General features: G+C 38.3%; 1 protein-coding gene across 2 annotated transcripts; it reads left to right on the forward strand.

Moving 5' to 3' along the window:
- The first annotated feature begins 452 nt into the window (after positions 1 to 452).
- dennd3a (DENN/MADD domain containing 3a) lies at positions 453 to 21,414 on the forward strand. Of its 2 annotated transcripts, none has more exons than XM_073858654.1 (24): positions 453 to 661; positions 2,781 to 3,065; positions 3,142 to 3,427; positions 3,509 to 3,624; positions 3,763 to 3,893; positions 3,981 to 4,092; positions 4,200 to 4,319; positions 4,441 to 4,659; positions 4,789 to 4,897; positions 6,860 to 7,022; positions 7,557 to 7,653; positions 7,939 to 8,042; positions 9,061 to 9,235; positions 9,898 to 10,432; positions 12,293 to 12,552; positions 12,627 to 12,797; positions 13,869 to 13,998; positions 14,127 to 14,234; positions 16,691 to 16,825; positions 17,075 to 17,240; positions 17,330 to 17,469; positions 17,567 to 17,685; positions 20,195 to 20,332; positions 20,422 to 21,414. In XM_073858654.1, exons 2-24 carry the CDS (start codon positions 2,982 to 2,984, stop codon positions 20,623 to 20,625), a joined length of 3,822 nt encoding a protein of 1,273 aa, XP_073714755.1. In that variant the 5' UTR covers positions 453 to 661; positions 2,781 to 2,981; the 3' UTR covers positions 20,626 to 21,414. The 2 variants fall into 2 exon arrangements, with proteins under 2 accessions (XP_073714755.1, XP_073714754.1); XM_073858653.1 differs by having other exon boundaries at positions 454 to 661; positions 2,865 to 3,065.
- Positions 21,415 to 21,667: the final 253 nt, after the last annotated feature.

Below are 21,667 nucleotides of genomic sequence, written 5' to 3' on the forward strand. Positions count from 1 at the left end.
AGAGCGAGACGAAATTAGACTTCGTATGATTTCTCTAATCGTTCTCGCGGTACTTTGACGTCATCCGGCTGTCGTTTCTTGCGGCGCGCATAAAGTCGAACAAGCCAAATGAGATTGAAAAAGCTGATTTTAGACACCAGATGGCGCTTTAGTATTAAATTCACTGTATAGACATCAGTAATTATTAACATCTAATATTTACTTAGATTAATCTTTTTTTCGTTAAATATGTATTACTTGTGTCAGTCCTGATTGAGTTTTTAAAGTTTTTAACTCTGAGATTATGTTATTGATCGCATTTCACTGCCTGAACGCTTATCTTATGAATATTAATAGCGGAAGGTGACGTCGTCCTGTTGAACCGGCGAATCACATCGTCATGGGGACGCGGCTGAATATTAATTAGGTCAACTGAGTAGACGCCCAGGAAGGCATCCAAGAATGTCAGCGATAGTTAATTAATATTCATGAGTAACGTCTTTGGTGTTTCGCGGTGTAAAGTGAGAGACTTTCATCTGTGTGCGTGTGATTTATTTCATATTCCTCAGGACTCGTGTTGTTTTTACAGCATCATCTGAACTGATTTCTCATCTTCATTTCTTCACTCATCTTTGGTGTTTTCCGACACATTGAGTCGCTTTGAGACGCAGCGGATTGAAAGGTTTGTTTTTGATCTGTAATGAATGATATTTTGTTGTTGTTACACTGTTTCACTCAGACATGTAGAGGCGCGTGCATGTAGCGATGTAACCGTGACTGTATTCAGATCAGATGTGTTTGTAAGCATTCTTGTAAGATTTACTTTAAAGTTACGCGGATTGCTTCATGTTTGACAGAATATGACACACAGTATAAAGTAAATATGAAGCAGTCGTTTAAACAAAGACACAGTAAGAAATCTATTCATTAAAAGTTCATATGCAGATTAAATGTAGTTTATAAGCAGTTTGTAACTGGATTTGAAGTATTAAATGTAAAGTATAAGTAATGTGAAGTATAATATTGTGTTGTAAGCAACTGGTCACACATTCTTTCCTCAGTATTTTATTCATTCTGAGCCATTTAAATTGTGGTATTGTGACCAAAAACTTTATGAAAATATTAATCTGTTCAATGCAATCTCTCAGATAGCTTATAATGTGATCCCATTAAAAACTGTGTATGTGGTAAGTTTCAAGAATATAGCAAATGTTTGACAAATAGCCCCTTGTCACACTGTTTATGTCTTCACTTCTATGAAAACTCAACATAAGATGTCTACAGTCATGTTCACAGGAGGAGTTTTGTGTTGAAAACTTGTTGTGACGTCATATGTATGAATAAGGTCTCTGTGTGTGTGTTGTGTTTGAATGTAGCCTACAGTAGATGATTCGGTGACTGTAAATGGCCCACGCTGTGATTTGACTCCTCTGCAGTCATTCGCTCACTCTTGAATTCAGTCCAGTTTCAGATAAAAACCAGATGCTAAATCTTGTTGAGATCCATGACCCTGGCGGCTTTTCAAGGAGAACCGAGCTAATGACCTCTATTAAACCAGATGCCTAATGATGCCTAATAACGTTTGCTAGCCTTTTAGTTTTTAAATGTTCTTTAAAGTGCTTTTATGGCCCAGAAACTGTATGTTTTACAGAAACTCTTCAGGGTGTGATTGTCTAAAAGCAAAGCATGAGAGCAGACACTGAGGATCTGTCTTACACAGGGGCGTAATTTCCACTGGGGACAGGGGGGACATGCCCCCCACACTTTTTCATGACGTCATCATGAAGAAGCAGGACTAAGAGTCTGCCTTAACTTATTTCCCAGATTTTTTATCACCATAGTCCCTAAACGTATGTACATGCAAGAAATGGAATTCAAATCAAAAACATTTTGCCACCCCCCCCCCCCACTTCTTAAACCAAAGTTACACCCTTGGTCTTGCGTGTTTCTGATTCCTCAGTTTGTCCAGTGGGAGAAAATGATGTAGGCATTCTTATGAAAACTTTCATCTTAGCCAGGAAAATCTGACAACTTTGGAAATACAGTTACAGGTGTTTTTTTTTATTTGAACATGAGCAATAGTTGCTCTTTCCATGCACCACTTTAAATTTGACTTTTTTAAGTTGTAAAATACATCTTTGGTGTCCCCAAAGTACATAGGTGAAGTTTTAGCTCAAAATACCATATAGATATTTATTATAACATGTTAAAATTGCCACTTTGTGTGAGAAAAAATATGCCATGTCCCTTTAAATGCAAATGAGACGATCTCTGCACTAAATGGCAGTGCTGTGGTTGGATAGTGCAGATTAAAGGCGCTCTAAGCGAATCTGTGTGACGTCACTTTTTGTTGATGTTTGAACTGTTTTCAAACAAACGGAGCGTAGCTAACTCCTCCCCCCCTTCCGTGCTTTCATGAACGCGCCCAACCCAAAACCTTCTTGTGATTAATTGGCTGGAACACTTTGTTATGGTTTCTGTTTGTAGGATTGGCCACTTTGTTTTTATTGCAGTTTGTGGAGCCTGGGCTGTCAACAGAGATCACGTTTTTTACAGTTTGATCAGCGAACAGGCAGCAAGCAGATAGTGAGGTGATGTTTTCTGTATGTAACAAAAAATGTTTTATGGTCTAAAACGCGTGAATTCGCTTAGAGCACCTTTAAGGGGCGGTATTATTATAATAAGATCCCCTTCTGACATCACAAGGGGAGCCGGATTTCAATGAACTATTTTTTCACGTGCTTGCAGAGAATGGTTTACCAAAACTAAGTTACTGAGTTGATCTTTTTCACTTTTTCTAGGTTGATAGAAGTGAAGACGTTGGAAAAATTCAGATTTTCATGATATGTCCCCTTCAAAAGACTTTTTTGTAATAATTTGAACAGGGCAACGGAAGATGAAGACCCCCAGTCTAATTCCCCTGTTATTCTGGTGTAATGGGACTAAAGCCTGAAGGTTAAATTCTTAAAAAATCATTTGTACGGTGAGCAGATCTACATCTGATGGCAGACACTGTCCCGTCCGGTCTGTTGGAGGCATGTGTCGTTGTCGGTGTATCGAATGAAAATCTGAAGGAGCTATGCCAGGTATGAGACAGTCCTTTTTATGATTCAAATCCATCACACACACATTCGGTAATGCTAACATTGTTTTCTCGCGCAGCTACGTGGTACAGAGACCGAGATTCCTCCGGTGGAGGCGGAGGTATTACAGGTTCACGCACCTCCGTTCGTCAAGAGGGAGAGTTCCTGTAATGGTCTGGAGAGTTCTCACGCTCCGGCCTTCAGCAGAGCCCAGAAGAGACGCTCTTTCAAAAAGAAAAGAGAACGACCGGTCTCCACCGTTAGCGATTCCACTAAGACCAATGAATCAGCGGTCCCCATTTTAGAGGATCTCAGCGTTCCACAAAACATTGACCTTATAGCCATGCAACAGCTCTGTTTCCCAGGTAAACACCTTCACAATCACATTGATTTAGCATTTTGTCTTCACAGCCCATTAAAACGATGTCTGCTTTGTCATTGGTCAGATGGTTTGAGAATAACCAAAGAGAGCAGAGAGGACTCGTATCATTTCCTGGTCTTTACCGATGTGTTTGGGAACCAGACGCATGGGGTGGTGGCTCAATACAGCAAACCTGTTCAGGTGGGATATTCATGTATGTCTTGAGCAGGCCCAGATTTTCTGCACTGATTTGGGTGGTATATGATATAAACAAACAATAGGTGGAGGATGCGTTGAACAGAAATGAAATGTGCTGAAATGTCGGACTTTGTGTTGCAGTTCTGCCAGGATAATATGATGAATCACAACGGAAATCGATCCTCCAAACTCCAGCGCTTGTACACAACATACAGCATTTGTATCATTTCTAAATACCCATATTATAATGCGCTCAGAGACTGTCTGTCCTGGTAAGACCGCGTTGCTTCTGTGCCTTATGAGTCTTAGAAAAAAGTATTGAAGTCATAAAGTATTTTATCTCCTGTTTGCTTGTGTAGTTTCTTGCTTCAACTGAAGACCGGCCGCATGTCAGAGTTTGAGGAGCAGGTGAAGGAGTTTTCTGCTAAGTTGGCATTGGTGCCCATTCCTCCACCTGGACAGCTGCACGTGGTGAGAATCCATCAGCTGCTGCTGTAATCTGTGGTCATATTCTTGCACAAGACTTTTTTCCTTGAGCTGTAGCACATCATAGGTTGTCTTGTGGATATTTACTTTAGGTGTTTAACCTCAGACCTCTTCACATTGAACTTCCTTCAAGACTGGATATAGACCGACCCGTTGTGGACCTGAATCTTCACCTGCCCTTCTTGTGTTTCAAACCCGAACAGATCCTGCAGGTAAGATCCTGATCCACAGTTGCTACACAGTTTGCTCAGGATCAGAGAAGCAGTTTAGTAACCACCACCAGTTGAGTTTATTGCTTTAACCTACTAAACCGGATCTCTGTGTTCCTCCTAGATCATCAGCAGTATCCTGATGGAACAGAGGTTGGTGTTTCTGTCCACCAACTGGTCCAAGCTCACTCTAATGGCTGAAAGTTTCATGAACTTCATTCATCCCCTGCGCTGGCAGCATCCATTTGTGCCAGTCCTGTCTCGTCAGATGCTAGACTTCATCATGGCCCCCACAGCTTTTCTGATGGGCTGCCACACCTTCCACTTTGAAGACGTGACTGAGGTATGGACCACATTCATGTGTATACTGCATATGTATTTGTGCATCAAGTCAGTCAGTTCTCGGTCAGAATGAAGCTATTCTTGACATGTGGCTTCTTTATTAATGATGGTTTCTTTTGCTTTTTGTCAGGAGATTGAGGATCTTGTTCTTATAGACATTGATCGAGGAACTGTGTTATCTTCAAGTTCAGACAAACTGGAGCTTCCAGATGTGCCAGAGACAGCCAAAAATTGTTTTATTTTCCGGTAAGCGAAACAACTTTCCTATGTTACTGTGAGCACACTAGTGTTGGGCGATGTGCCCCATTTTGAGATTGTCGTCAGCCTGTGAGATTGCCGATACATGATAGTATCAGGGGGCGGGGCAGTAGTTTACTCATTCATTTATCATTTTTTACCTATTTATGACAAGTCACTTGATTCTTGAACAAAAAAAGAAGCACAGCAACCAGGGCCTGAAATTAACACCCAACCACACGCCAAATGCGGGTGGATTTTGCAATTGGCGGGTAACACTGTCAATCTACCAGCCACATTGGCGGGTAGCCAATGCGAATCAGTGATGTGCGGGTCAATGTATAAACAACCCACTCCCGACCGACGTTTTTGCGGGTTCAAGGGCACTCAATAGGGCACATCGGAGAGACGCATTCCTAAAAGCAAGTGTACATAAAATCTTTCTGCTCTTGACAGGGCACATATAAACAAAATGATCTCAACACTATTCTTTTTCTTTTAAAACATTTTTTTATGTCTTAAGTGTATGTATAGAGATTCAAAAACCAGTCTGTGCTGGTCTTAAAGAGACAGTAACCTCAATTAACCTACTTGAGTCTGTGTCATTGAGTGCGTTTACATGCACAGTCTTACGCCGATTATTTTTAATAAACTGATAACACGTGTGGTCATGTAAACGCGTAAATCGGTTTTCTTTAATCGGGGAAAGCCCATAAACGGCGTAAGCAAAAACCGATCGGCACAGGTAGTTTTTTGCCCATTACCCAGATTTTGCATGGCATGTAAACACCATAACTGGCTTTCTCTTGGTTTTGTCCATGTGCGCATGTCTCCGCGTATGAAAGATAAACGTCACACGCGGAAGTAAGCGCAAAGTAACGCATAAAAGTCTCCACTCGACTAAAGCAGTTGGCAGAGAAACTGTTAAAACAGCAGCTCATGTTACATTTACAGGTTCTGCAGACACGAGAAGATATACAACAGTACAGCTTAAGACAGATATGCCGTCGACTTTTTGAACGACTATTGTGTACTATAGGTGGTGACGTCACTGCCTGCGAGAAAACTGATAATTCTGCAAGTCCCATGTAAACGCAATTGTCTGCATAGGCGGCTTATTGATTTGCATGTAAACGCATGAAAACAGTTTTCTGGAATAAGCAGATTTTTGATAGTTATCCGCTTATTCTGTGCATGTAAACGTACTCATTAATGTTAATCAAACAACCTAAGACAAACTTTTGTAGCTCTAAAAAATAATTATATTTAATTCATACAATAAAGACAACGTTATCATTCACTATTCGGGCAAAAAAAAATGGCTGGTGGTCAAAAAAGTTAACTTCAGGCCCTGACGGCAAAACTGTCATGACCGCATCCTTCTTAAAACGGATGCCATTAATCCATCCGCATCATTAAGTCCAGGTGCTCTAAAATTTTCGGTGTGCCAGGGTGCGGGAACAACGCTGGTTTTAAACTCCCGGCACCTAACAACCTCTCCAGTGCAAGGAAATGTCAAAGCCGCGAGTATTACAAGCTCATGTGCGAGAAGGAGTCTGAGTCATGCAGATTACAAGTTCAGGTGCTACAAGGAGTCTATGCCGCGCACATTCAGGTCCGAGCAAGAGTCTAAGACGTGCGCATTAAGTCCAGGTGCATGCGAGAAGGAATCTGTGCGTGTTACAAGCATGCAATGTGCATGTTAATGTGAGACTATGATGATAATAATAATAATAACCATTGCCAACTATCGTTATGAAAGCCCTCTATTGGCGATATGTCTGACAATCATTGATACACGACTGTGTTGTGTGTCCTCCCTGAGCTTTGCATGTGTCTGTCCTATTTTATGTGTCTGTTTGCCTGTGGTGTGTGTGTTTTGTTTTTGTTGTATGTGTTGTGTTTTGTATGTGTTGTGTGTGTTTGCCTTTGTTTTGAGAGTTTTGCTCATGTTTTGCACATGTTTTTCCGGTGTAAGGAGTTGAAGTTACACTATGATCTCGAGTTGTGTAACACCAGCACACACACAGACATTAATGATTTGCGAGCTCACAGGAGACGCTGGCAGCAGAAACTTAATGCTGTCATCCTGAACGTCACCATGGAGCTGATGGTCAATATCTTCAGGTGATTATCCTCATGCTTTCTGATCACTCAACGCTTTCACTTTCAGATGATTTTCTGATGAACTGGTGCGAAATATCATTAAGAAAATTTTGGTGTATGATCACCTCAGAGCTTTTAATATTACTTTACACCTGTAAATGTAAACCATTGAGATTACATTTTTGATGCTGTGCAAAAAGTTCTGTTAACTGGTTAGTCCAGTTATGCCGTCCGACGCACAAAGTCACATGACATTTTAGATTTATTTTTCGAATAAATCTAGGGATTTATTCGGTTAAAGTGTTTCCATCTTAGTTCATGCGCATATTTTCTTATCAGATAAGAAAATTATCTGACTCAGTTGTGTGCATTTTTTAGAATTTATATGCATTTTGGTGTTTCCATCAAGTGTTTTTATGCGATCGATACTCCAAAATGTGCATAAAAATAGGTGGATGGAAACATAGTGACACATTATTTCCTGATTATAGCATTTATTTTGTAAGTTTCCTTGTGATTGATACGACCTTTGAAATTTAATTTTTCTTCCTGTAGTGATGTGCGTGAATATCTGAACTATGAGCACCGTGTGTTCAACAGTGAAGAGTTCCTCAGGTCCAGAGAGCCTGAAGATCACTCGTTTTACAAGAAGGTCAGAAAGTTTATTTCCTGAAAGAAATAAAGGGCAGTAAATGACGATGTACTCGTGCATTTTCACTGTGTTATTGTGACATAAATTCAATGAAGTCACAGTTGACTGCTAATATTACCATGTTTGTAATCAGTAATATCAGTTACAAGAGAAAAGTTTATTTCTTTAAAAGCATAAAGTTTAGGAAAAACTTTTCACTAAGTGCTTGATGCTGGGTTGATTAAAGACATTTACCTGAGATTGTATTGTGTGTGCGTGTATTTGTTTGTGTGTGTGTGTTTGTAGGTTTTAGACACTCATATATTTCACTCATTTCTGCGGGATCGTTTGAACAAAAGAAACGATGCATTCACTCGTATGGAGCTGAAGAACCGCTCAGAGACTAACAGGTTAATTAACTTCAACAGTCTGTTTCTATCTCTTTATCTCTCTCTTTCACTATCTCTTTGAAATCTTGATTCTATTTTTCTTGTAACTTCCTGTAAGGAGCACTAAAGTTAGTTATGTTAGGTATGTGTCACATCAAGCAGCCTTGTCTTGAAGGATGTGTAAAGTAAATATGAAACGTGTTTACTATCAGTGGTTTACTGGCAAAGTTTTAAACATAATGACACGCTTTATATTAAGCACTTTTATTCTTCAGAAAAGAAGCTGAAATTACTTTTTTTTTTTTTAAACAATTATGTAATTATTTGTACATAAACAGGTTTTTGTTTATACTTTTAAACATTTGTACCACTCCCCAAGAACCTAAAACATTCTGTCTATTGTATTGGTAAGAGCAATGATGTAAAGTAAATAAGTTAAAAATAAACTATAAAGAAATAATGATTAAGATAATACAATAATTTAAATTATGCAATAAATGAAAACAAAACGTTAAGAAGGAAAACCGAAAAATACCATATAGATACCACAGTCAAATTTATAATATATTGTCACTTTGCTATAGCAAACATAAATATTAATATGCACCGGTATCTAAGAGAGGGGTGCCAGAAATAAGTTACTTTAACAATGTACGCCTCGTTGCTCATTTATGATAGAGAAGTATGATAATAGGGGTTGCCAAACATAGGAGAATTTCTGAGAAAATGTAATATTGAATCTTTCCAAGTGTAGATAAAACCTCAAGTCCGTAAGCCAATATGATGCTTTAGATGGATGAGTGGATTTCCAATGCAATAAAATTTTACTGCGAGCCAATAATGATGCAAAGGCTGAAATGTTCAGTTGTTGAAATAACATTTCTTATTGCATAAAGTTCTCACTGTGTCTTCATACTGTATATAAACATTGCTTAACATCACGGACCTTTCTGGTCGCGTCATGCAGATATCAAGTAAAGACAACATTTACTCATCAAGTTAAGACAACATTTACTCATCTGATGTCTCTTGTCTTAAGGTTGAGGTCTATGACGGAGTCTCCACGCAGACCCACTGTGGAGGAGATCAGAAAGTTTTCCAAACCTGAGAATGGTTTAAATAAGAGGCTGGGGATGAGTATGCCGAACCTGACAGATGACAGATTACTAACCGCACCTGTTCGAAACCTGTCCATGAAGACGATGCTCACACAATCCAGTAAAAAGAATCTTTATTGATGTTTAATGATCAAGAGAAAATCATTTAAAGGGGTCATATTATGTGCTATAACTGGGTCCCCAGTGCTTATATCAACTTAGAAAATATAAAAAAAGATCAACCCAGTAACTTAGTTTTGGTAAACCATTCTCTTTGAAGCATGTGAAAAAATAGCTCATTGAAATTTGGCACCCCTTGTGATGTCAGAAGGGGATCTTATTATAATAATACCGCCCTTAATCTGCTCTATCCAACCACAGCACTGACATTTAGTGCAGAGAGAAAAAAATAATTGACAGCACAATTAAATTTCAACAAAGCACTATTATGGTGATCAGTGTTTGCATTTCATCAGCTTATTTGCATTTTAAAGGGACAAACCCAAAAACAGGACATTTTTGCTCACACCTAAAAAGTGCCAATTTTAACATGTTATAATAAATTATCTGTGGGGTATTTTAAGCTTAAACTTTACATCCACACTCTGGGGATCCTTTTTTTTTTATTTTACATCTTTCATAAAATCTCATCATATGACCCCTTTAAAACTTTACAGTGAGGTTCCCAGATATGTCGTATGGCATGTCTAGTTTCAGAATAAATTGTCTTTTGTCTACAAAAGCTAAACAAAGTCATAGTAATCTCTCACATCATCATTTCCAGTACCTGGAGTCCCTCAAGACCAATCGAAATCTTTAAACTCCCAGAATTCCCTCCTCCGCTGGCCTTCCAGTACGTTCAGAACTATTACTCCGACCTCATCAGTCAACTGAGTAAAGCCATCAACATGGCAACCCCAGACGACTCTGCCCTCCTGGCACGTTACCATTACCTGCGAGGACTAGTGAATTATGTTGCCGGGAAACGCGTGGATGCTCTCGGAGACTTCCAGAGCTTATATAAGACGGATGTGGACATCTTTCCCGTCAAGCTGGTTAACTCACTCGTGGATTCTCTGCCCGCCGATGAGAGACAGATGGCCGAACGCCGCACCGAATTAAAGCGTCTGATCAGCCGGGTAAAAAAGGACAACGAACTCGAGCAAGCTCGACCGCTGGATGGCGGATCCGTGAAGAGATTCGAGCTGCCAAAGAAACACCTTCACCTGGACGATTTTGTGCGGCGGGTGCAGGAGTCGGGCATCGTGAAGGACCTGGGCACCATCCATCGCCTGTTTGAAGCCTTCACTGTGGGTGAGTACACCGCACAACGGACCAATCGGCATAGAGATTGTGCATGATTGGCTAAAGAAAGATGCCATGCAAAATTAAGCTTTTTCCTGCTTTTGCATTACAGATATCTTGAGTTCAATGCATTGGTGAATTAAAAATAACATGCTTTCAACATTAGACCAATCGTGATGTTTTAAAACGTGCCATAAATTTGGTAAAAATGGCTTTGATTTGCCAGGTGTGGAAGCCACTGGTCAGTCTGTATTTTACATTGAGCTGAAGGGTAAGAGCGTCTGCATGTGTATTGTGTACGGACCGGTGTCTAACTAATGCATTCAGAGCATGAAACACACACATGTGACTTACTGTGTGCATGTGCATGAATGTTTGTGCCAAAGATATTTCTTAGCAGACACATTAAAGTCCTGACCCTTAACTGTGGTTAACTCTTTCCACACATCAGTGCCGAACGCTGGTTAATCATTTCCTATCTGTTTAAAGTCATCTTGCATTTACTCTTTATGACGCTGCACACTTCCTGGACACTTAGTATTACGAAACATTTGTCTGCCAGCTGATTTTTATAATAGTTTGTGGTGTTGAAATATATCTTAGAAACACAGACCACAACAACTCAACATTCAAGTTTAAGGGAATTTCAACTCTGGGCGTTTTATGACGTCACAGCTTGCCATAATAGTGTATATATTAAATAATGTCTTACCGCAATTTTAAAGGGAAAACACCTTTGTCTTATCATCAGTCATATCAGAGAGCAGAAACGTTTTTAACTCATTCGCCACAAGCATTTTTTTTAAAAGTTGCCCGCCAACATTTTTGTGACAAATGCCTTCCAGGAAAATTTACTTTTATAAATATATAAACATACAAATATATGAAATGAAAGAACAGATCATCTGCTTTCAAACAACCAAGCAAACAAAACGGGGAAAAAAACTTTCTTCATTTTTATCTTTTTATAACCTCTCAAAAAATGTGTTAGAGATCAGATTCAGAGAATGATCAAAACATGCTTTCTGTTAATTGATGAGATATTTTGTCAATGTTGGGGAAAGAGTTAAGAAAATGACCCTCATAGCATTTACTGTAGATCATGACTTACTTTATTCTGTGATTCACAAAAATATAAATTCTGCAAAAAGTATACACTGTTTTTCATCAAACAAAAACATGCAGTGACCTGAAGTTGTCAATCGTGTTCATACAAGTATTAGATGTGACTCATGAGCTATTTAAAGGGGACATTTCACAAGACTTTTTCAAAATGTAAAAAAAAAAACGTTGGTGTCCCTATATTACGTATGTGAAGTTTTAGTTCAAAGCATCATATAGATAATTTATTATAACATGTTAAAATTGACACTTTGTAGGTGAGCAAAAAATGTGCTGTTTTTTGATGTTTCCTTTTAAATGTAAATGAGCTGATGAAATGCAAACACAGATCGCCATAAAAGTGGTTTGTTGAAATTGAAACTCAATTGTGCTGTTAATTATTTCTCTCTCTCTGCACTAAATGTCAGTGCTGTGGTTGGATAGTGCAGATTAAGGGGCGGTATTATTATAAGAAGATCCCCTTCTGACATCACAAGGGGAGCCAAATTTCAATAACCTATTTTTTCACAAGCTTGCAGTGAATGGTTTACCAAAACTAAGTTACTGGGTTGATCTTTATCACATTTTTTAGGTTGATAAAGTTTTTATTCATGTATCTGTGTTATAATAGTTTTGTGCTGTATTGTTTATTTTTATTTATTTATTTTTTAGTTATAAAGCTTCCATCCACTTTTACTTTACTGTTATTACATAGAAACTATATTTCCACAGTCTGACTCAATTGTGTTTGAAATCTCTTGTGTGCAGGTCAGCAGAAGCAGGTGGATCCAGAGATCTTCTGCTTCTTTTATAACTACTGGAAGGAGACCGAAGCCGCAGCTCACGACGTCGAGTTACCGGCCATCGTGCTGGAACATCTGGAGATCAACGAGTGTGTGTACAAGCTCTCGTCTTCAGTAAAGACCAGCCACGGTGTGGGAAAAATCGCCATGACCCAGCGCAGGCTTTTCCTGCTGACAGAGGGACGGCCCGGGTACGTCGAGATCACAAAGTTCAGAGATATTGAGGTGAGCAGACAAACAGCAGTAATTGTTTCTGTTTGAGGGTCTTTCATTTGACTTTATTCATTTGTTCAATACAGGACGTGAAGAAATATTCTGCACCTTTCCTTCTTCTGAGGATCCCGACCCTGAAGATCAAGACGTCTCTCAGAAAGGAATCTTTTGAGGCCAATCTGAAGTCAGAATGTGATCTCTGGCATCTGATGATCAAGGAGATGTGGGCAGGCAGGAACATGGCAGACGATCATAAGGTTTGATTGGCATTCATCCCGAATCCTTCATTCTTTTCTTTCTTTTTGGAGAATGATTGTTCATAGATTTGAATAGATTTAATACAGGGTAGAGTTTGATGTAAAGGTATCACACTGGAGGTGTTGTGTGTTGGTTAGGGTGGGGTCGTTCTCATTTTCTCAAATTCCTGTTTTTCAAACGTTTCGTAATAGTAATCTCTCTTAGCCTTAGGGTTAAGGTGTCTCCATTACTGTTATCAATATAGTCATGACATGCTGAAAGAAAGGCGAGGGTTTTTTTGTAGATGAAGGATATTGTGTGTTATATATGTGTTACATAGTGTTTCAAATGTGACGTAGCAGCAAACGTGCAGTTATTTTGTTAGTAGTTTAAACTTTGGAGTACATTGCAATGTTTTCCTTTCTGTTTCGGCATCTGTGAGGTTTACATTTACTACTTAAAAAGATTAGGAAACAATAAAGCGATTTGTTTAAGGAGGCAGTAATACAAGATGTGCTTATACCGAAACAATACCTGTTAAGAGTAAGGAATGGGCGTATCTTTCTGATATTGTATATTGCAAATCGGCATTATCACGCTGTCTTTGCAGTGTAATCTGTGGAGGACCGTTTGTCATCAAAGATAACACTGAGGATTCCGGCAGTTTTGGAAGGAGGAATGGTTGTGTTGCCCATTTGAATGAATATGCAGTATATTGGGTTGTGCTGGAAATACTAGCAGCTCAGTCTTAGTTTCAGCTGGAGGTGGTGTTTCTTTATCCAAGCCAAACTGTCTTGTAAGCAGGCTGTAATGCGTGCTGCTATGGTGGGATCATCAGGGTGAAATGAGAAGAAGATATGGGTGTCATAAGCAAAGCAGTGGTAGGAGGAGTCAAGTGCCTGTATTATAGGTCCTAATGCTGTTGTGTAGATGGAAAAAGGAGTGGACCAAGCACTGATCCCTGAGGGACCCCACTGTTTGATGGAGAGAAGGAACGCATGTACTGTACTTCTTTCAGATGAATGAAGATTTATTTCAAAGTTGTGTACAAGTGGACCATAACTCGGGTCTCTTCTGTGATTTTTTTTCAGGACCCTCAGTTTATGGAGCAAGCACTGATCAATGCTCTTCTGATGGACGCTGTGGTCGGCAGCCTGCAGACTCAGAAAGCCATCTATGCTGCTTCAAAGCTCGCCTACTTCGACAAGATGAAATCTGAGGGTGTGTCAATCAATATAAACTCTCATCGCAAAATATTTGAATAAAAAACTAAATTCTTTATTATAAATGTTTTAGGGCTGAAAATGAACATTGTTTTGTGGTGTAAAATATGTTTGGTTTTTACTCAGGTCCAATAATGGTTCCTAAGACTACATCAGAAACTCTGAAGCACAAGATTAACCCATCACTGGATCTCACCTCACCACAGGCCGTAGATGTTTTGTGCTACACTCCTGGTAAGTATAAAAAATATATCTGTAATATCCAGGATAAGGTCTCATAATCTAATGATGAGATTTGGAGCATGAAAGTTGGATATCAATCTATAACATGATCTTACTCAGTCAATATTAAAGATATCAAGGATATATAACCTAAATGGTACATTAAAGCGGGCTTTATACTTTTGGTCGATTGTATGACATAGCCCACGCAGAGATGCAAACCCTACACAGTAGCCTACGGCGTGCACCTCTCCCAAATGTAACAGCGCATCAAGGCTACGCGGAGCTCAAGCGCTGTGATTGGTCTTCTAGAATCCCCTCCCATCAGGTCAAAAAGATCTGCGTCGCATTTCCTCATACGGATTTCCGCCTACACACTACTTCTTCGGCTGTTGCACTGCTGTTGGGGGTTACAAGTGTGGATGGGTGATTCTCACGAAAACGTTATAAAAATGTCAAGCATGAAAATGTAAAAATTTCTTAAATTTACCTTTTTTCACACCAGACATTGAAAATCAAAGTCTTGATTAAATGGGAACATTAATTTAAAAACTTTTACTTATCATTTAACACTTTTTGTAACATAATTTAAAAAATTAGTCCTAAAAAATATCATTACCGCAACAGTCAGAAAACATCAACACTGACATATTTTCACAATGACATGACAAACCTGAAAGAACATAATTTGGAGATTCTGCACATGCATTTAAAACCATGCATTGTGAAGTATTATGCTTCTATTAATTAAATTAACATTTAATAAGCTTCTATTAATTAAATTAACATTTAATAAGCATCTGTTGCGGTAATGATAATCAAAATGTCGTGTAAGCATTCTGACAAGACAATATTTCAAATTAACTGTAAAAAAATGATCTTACCTGGTAGCCATCTTGAAGTAACTGGTCCATGTGCTTGATCACTCAAAATCAAACTTTATTAAAATTCTGTATGTGTGCTTAAACTGTTCTCAAAAAGTGTTGCGGAGGATGAGAACATCAGGCATGGACACATCATTTTCCTAATTTTTCTTCATTATTATTATACATAAATATTCAGTAAATATTTTTTCTGTCATCTAAAGTAGTCTAGCAAAACATCCATTTATTTTTTTTCTTAATATTTTTGTGTTCATTTGATTAAATTACAACATAACGCATGTTCAAACACAGCCGGACACATTGCGGTAATGAGAATTTCAGCAGAAAATGAGATAAAATTTCCAATTATAAATTGTTATGTTGAAATCACACATTGTGCAAGGTAGAACACAGTATTGTGTTAATTTTGATGCTTTTTAATGTTACTATATTACACATTTTAAATCATTAGTGCCGTGGTGTTTCAATGGTTTCGTGAGAATCACCCGGATACTGCCTACTAGCGGTCTGCATGTGTAATTGCATGTCGACCGTGGTCACTATATTATATATGTATGATACTTTTTAAAGCAATGTGGCACTAACACTTTTTCTGCTCTTTCAAGTTAATCTGCAGTTTTTGGAGAGACAGAAAGTATCATCACCAGGCTTAACCGGTTTCACCAGTATTGTCAAAGAATTTTTATTCGTGTAGATGTTTGCAGACAGCCCACATTATTTCAGTAACTTGATCACATGCTTCTGTGCGTTCCTACAAACAGAGAACAGGTTTTCAAAAGTCCAAACTCATTTGAACAGGAATGCATGAACACGTTTGACCTTAAACACTTCACCTTTGCTCTTCTTCATTAACTATGTTATACATGTGATTCCCTTAATGTCTCAATCTTAACACATAATTCATCTAAACATCTTAGTCACTTTGATTTCCTCATATTGATGTCTCACAGATGACTTACATTTCTCTCTATTAATCTTTTACTATGTTGGTCCATTGTTACTCTTTAACTCAAGTAGATGATGGTTTACAAATCACAACCAGCAAATAAGACATTATATGTGACCCAAGCTGTGACAACTCATCTAAAGTCATTTCTCTGTGATTTACATAAAATCATCCTACATTAAAGATAATTCTGTGAATTTTTTTATATTGTTTGAGTATGATCAGTGTCAAAGAGCGAATGTCACAAGAAAATGAAGATTAATTTTATGATCATTTCAATTTTCATGGCAGATAATTATTAATGTATAAATATTTCAATACAAACAATTAGGTTATTTTAAAAAAATTAAATGTGCAATATAAATTCTAAAAAATATTATAAAGACTATACACTATCAGCATTGAATCAGTGTAATATTTTTCAGTTAAATTCAAGTTTAAATCCAGTTAATTATTTCAGAACAGATCAATTTTCTCTCATCAGCGAGTATAAAAAATAAAGCCCCACCAAACATTCACCCTTGGCTCTGGGTGCTGTGACACATCAAAGGAAGTTTTTTACTACAGGAAACTGAGTGGTGATGAAAGCGTCTCATTCTGTAAGTGTTTCCAGTACACTGATGTGTGTGTTTTTATAGGTCAGCTGGGTGTGTCAGATCTGGACGGAGGTGGAAACCCAAAGCTCTGGTGTGCAATGAGTGATGGGAAGGTCCTTGTGTTCGATGCAGCCAGCTGGACCATGCAGCACAGTTCGGTTCAAGTGGGAACGTCTCGTCTGGTGAGGAACCTCTTTTAGAAGAATCCTGAGGAGTGCCGTGTGTTATTTACCACCTGTTCTTATCACATGACAGATCATCTGACGTACTAAACAACAGTTTATTATACTATAATCGCTCTGTTTGCACTACAATAAAAATAAGTCACATTTACTGTAATACACCACAGACTATAGTTCATACTGTATATAGTTGTTGTAGTAGTGCTGCCCCCTGCTGGTTCTCATGACTTTTGTTTTTGCTTCGGTCTGAACTGCATGCTGTCCGTGAACTCGCAGCAGCTGTGGATCGGATCGGAGGATTCGTTCATCTACATCATAAACCCCCGCAGTACATCCTGCAATAAACACCTGACTGAACATCGCACGGCGGTCACTGGATTCACTTTGGAGGAGAGAGCAGACAAATACAGGTAACCCTGAGATCACAGCCGTGAGCAGGTATTATTTAAATCATGTTTGATGCTCTTGGTTAATGAATGCTGAACATTTCCCGTTGCAGTCAGATGGTGGCGTACTCGTGCAGCGCAGACGGCAGTGTGATCCTCTGGGATGTGTCCATGCTGCAGGTCAAACGTCAGTTCAGAGTCTCGTGTGACAAACTGAAGTCCATTCAGATGCATGACGGCATGTTGTGGTGCTGTGAGTCACGTCCTGCATCCGCTAACAAACACATAACTGGCTTTAATTTTTAGGTTTGATTAAACTACTAAAAAAAAACATTGTTTTTTTATCAAAGGTGCACATGATTGTCTGGTAGAAGTTCGGAGGAACGGCACAGTGCATCGTAAGGTGTCACTTCCCGCTCACCTGCAGGGCTCTCCGGCGTCCTTCAGCAGTTTCCTGCTCTATAATGAGGTAAACATCTGTGTCCTCTGTGTTTAAAAGTCCAAATGAAGCCTCCGCTTCTCTGAACTCAGCTGGGCTTCATCACTCATAAGATCAGATCGCAGAACTCACTGTGAATGCGGTGTTAATAAACAACACGTGTGAGGTCATTTACTGGCACTTTAATGTGTCAAACTACACTAGATGACTTTCTAACTAAGTATTTTTGTCTTGTTTTCAGTACAAATAACTTAAAATTCTTAAAGGGGATATCTGAATCTTCATATTTAAGTGCTATAATTGGGTCCCCAGTGCTTTTATCAATGTAGACAATGTGAAAAAGATCAATTCAGTAACATTCTCTGCAAACATGTGAAAAAATAGCTCATTTTTGCTCCCCTTGTGATGTCAAAAGGAGATAATGCCACCCCCCACCCCCCCAAAAAAAAAACCCAAAACTTTTACTCACATCAACAAAGTGGCAACTTTAAAATGCTATGATAAATTATCTATATGGTATTTTGAGCTACAACTTCACACCAAATATTTATTTGACATCTTAAAAAAGTCTTGTGAAATGCCCCCTTTAAATCAAGATGCATTTTCTTAATGAGCAAAATAACCTAAGAAGTCTAGTTGCCAATGGGGTCAGAAAAACATCTTTAACTTTTTTTCTTGGCTCTTTCCCGCCTGCGTTTTTATGGGAAGTTGCCGACCAGCGGCAGCGTTTTTTATGATTTTCGCAGAGGTTTGGTGGTTTTCAGGAAATGTTCTTTAAAAATATAAACATGCAATATATCAAATGAAAGAACAGACCCTCTGCATTTAAAAAAAATCATTATATCCTATCTATATTTGTTTTCTTTTTATCACCTCTCAAATATGGGTAGGTTTCTTCAAAAATACAAAATTTTGAGCAAAAAGCTGACATAATTGTGTTTTTTTTTTTTTAAGAATTTTTGTTCAAGATCAGATTCAGAATGAAGATCAAAACATACACAGAGTTTTTACTGTTTTTGGATCAGTGGATGCTTTAGTGTTTTATAAGTTGTGTAAGGGGCCAGTCACACCAAAAGCGCTTTAAACGCTTGCAAACGCAAGGCGCGACGCACTGCCTTTTTTAAAAAAGAGCAGTGCGACGCGCCTTTTCATATTGCTAAGCAACCACCGCCTCAGCTGTCTGGTCAATCAAATATTGAAGCGTGAGCGCTCTTTTGCTGTTAACTGTCATATTAGCAGAAACTTTAAAAGGAGGGCGCTTGCTCTGACCTTGTTTGAGGATAAGAGGAGCACAAACACGCAGGAGAGAGTGAGCGAGTGGAGTCCGGTTCTTCAAAGCAACTGTAAACTTCCCTACCACAACGTAAGGCCCGCCTCTCCCCTCATTTGATTGGACAATGGAAGACGCGAATGACGTCAGGCGCTTCTCCGCTCTCAGCGCTCCTTCAAAAACGCGTGCGCGGCAGAAAACCGCAAGGCGCTCGGCGCGCATAAACAGCGCGCAAACGCGCCCTGCCCATAGAATATCATTCAAAAAAGGCGCCTGCAACTGCCATAAACGCTTTTGGTGTGACTGAGCCCTAAGACTGCCACCTAGTGGATAATAGCGAAATATGGCTTGCCAGAAAAACTCGTCATTGGCAGAGAAGCTTTTCCTCTTAATTGCACTGCAAAAAAATGAGTTTCAAGAAAAGAAATTCTTAATATTTTTGTCTTGTTTTCAGTAAAAAAATATCTAAAAATTCTTAAATTAAGATGCTTTTTCTTGATGATCAAAACGACCCAAGAAAGACCAAAAATATAAAATTTAAGTGATTTTGTGCATAAAGCAAGCAAAAAAAAATCTGCCAATGGGGTAAGCAAATTTTTCTTGAATTTAGTGTTTAAGAAAAATGTTCAAGATTTTTTTTGCTGGCACCATTGGCAGATTTTTTTGCTTTGTTTTATGCACAAAATCACTTATTTTCTTGTGGCGTCTTGCTCATCGAGAAAAAGCATCTTAATTTAAGAATTTTTAGATGTTATTTAATTTTTATAATTTTTAGAGTTTTTTGATATTTTTAATAAAGAAATAAGACAAAAATACTAGGACATTTTTTTCTTAAATCATTTTTTGCAGTGTGATGAGATAACTCTTCAAGAGTTCAACACTTAATTCAAGAAAAATTTGCTTACCCCATTGGCAGATTTTTTTTACTGGTTTTAAGCACAAATTTACTTAAATTGTATATTTTTTGTGTAAAAACTAGACTTATTTTTTCTTTAAAATTTTGATCATCAAGAAAATATTTCTTCATTTAAGAATTTTGAAATATTTATACTGAAAACAAGACAAACATACTAAATAAGAAAGTCATTTTTTGCTGTGTGGTTGTTGGTAAAAACTTACTGTCGAATTGCCTTTTAGGGTTGTGTGTGGCTGTATATAAAGCTCAGAAACTGAGATTATTAAGATTATTAAACTACATCACTGTAATAACTGGATTCATGACTCGACTGAGATTTTATAATGCTTCTGTGCTGTTCATCTGCATTGCAGTCAGAGTATCTCTGGGCCAGCTTTGCAGACGCAGGTGAGATCTGTGTATGGCACTGCAAAGACCTGATCAGACCAATCATCAGAATCCAGCTGCAAGACTGCGCAAGCGTCGTCTGCATGATCAGAGTGAAAGATCAGGTGACGCACGCACGCCACACGTCTGTCTGATTATTGACATTTCTGTGATGTTAGAAAATGTATAATGATTCTCTCTCTCACGGTGTCAGATTTGGGTGGGTGGCCGTGGACGGACCGGCCCTGGGAAAACCCGTGGAAAGATCTATGTTGTGAATGTAGAGCAATGCAGGGTGGAGAAAGAGCTGGTGGCACACGCTGACTGCGTTCAGACTCTGTGTTCGGCTGAAGATCGTTATGTGCTCAGTGGAGCTGCGCAGGACGACGGGAAGATCGGCATATGGAAAGTCGAGTAGATGATTTCTAACGAGTGGACCGGCACGAGGAACCGTGTCAGAATACAGTACTGTATATACAAACTATATACAGTTTATTATAAACAAACACCATGCAAACATATTCAACCTGAAAAGAAATTATGAAGGGACCAAAACTAACAAATTATCCTTGCTTTCGTATGAAGATGTAATAATGTGTTTATTTTTACAGAACTGTGAAGTTGCTGTCAATATAGAAGGGAAAGACACACTTTATTCTGAAATAATCAGTGTTATATCAGTATTACAGTACATCAGTCACTTAATATAGTGGTGAAGGAGTATTTTTCTTTGTTTACAGTGAGTTAAAAGCCAAAGAATGATTAAGTGAATAATGCCATATATTCATTTCTTTGAGATTAATTATTTGTAGTTTCAGAAACAATTTCTAATCTAATCTATACATTCAGTTGTTTTAAACCAACACAACGGTGTCATTTAAACTTGACTCTCTTGTTTATTATAGCAATAATAGTTCATCATTTGTGATGCTGAAGGGAAGATTAATAAACATCATGTCAGAATTTTAGCACTGAACCTGTTTATATACTGTGTATAAAGATGTTTTGTAAATACAGTTGATTATGCTTTGTATTATATCGATATTTAACAAAATGATACTAAATTGTTTTTAAATAGACATACTGGTTTTATATCATCAAAGCATTGTTCTCTTTCAAATATTTTATATTGACATTTTTAGTCTGGGTTCATACTGTATGTAGTCTACCTTTATTTCATAAACTCATAAAACGTTCTTGACCTGAACATGTGTTGTTTTTGATTCCTTTTTAAGCCGACAAGGCATCTAAACATGAGTTGCTCTCCGCGCACTGTATTGATATCTGCTCGCTGATCCTTCTGTGTCTTTGTGATAAATGCAGAGGTCACATTTAGATTATGGGTTACTATACTTCACAAAACATTACAGTTTTACTTTAAAAGATTCAAAAGAAGACTTAGTCGGAGGGTTTAAACCATTAGGGGGCAGCAGTGTCCTTTTACTCATCACAAGGCAACT

Source organism: Misgurnus anguillicaudatus, chromosome 20 (assembly GCF_027580225.2).
Source record: "Misgurnus anguillicaudatus chromosome 20, ASM2758022v2, whole genome shotgun sequence".
Taxonomy (NCBI): domain Eukaryota; kingdom Metazoa; phylum Chordata; class Actinopteri; order Cypriniformes; family Cobitidae; genus Misgurnus; species Misgurnus anguillicaudatus.

Bases quoted from the DNA above. Each gene is read 5' to 3' on its own strand.
- dennd3a (XM_073858654.1), top strand. From the start codon at position 2,982: ATGGCAGACACTGTCCCGTCCGGTCTGTTGGAGGCATGTGTCGTTGTC. The intron at 4,320-4,440 runs GTAAGATCCTGA...TGTTCCTCCTAG, and splicing joins AACCCGAACAGATCCTGCAG to ATCATCAGCAGTATCCTGAT. The intron at 4,898-6,859 runs TTTTCCGGTAAG...TTTTGCACATGT, and splicing joins GACAGCCAAAAATTGTTTTA to TTTTCCGGTGTAAGGAGTTG.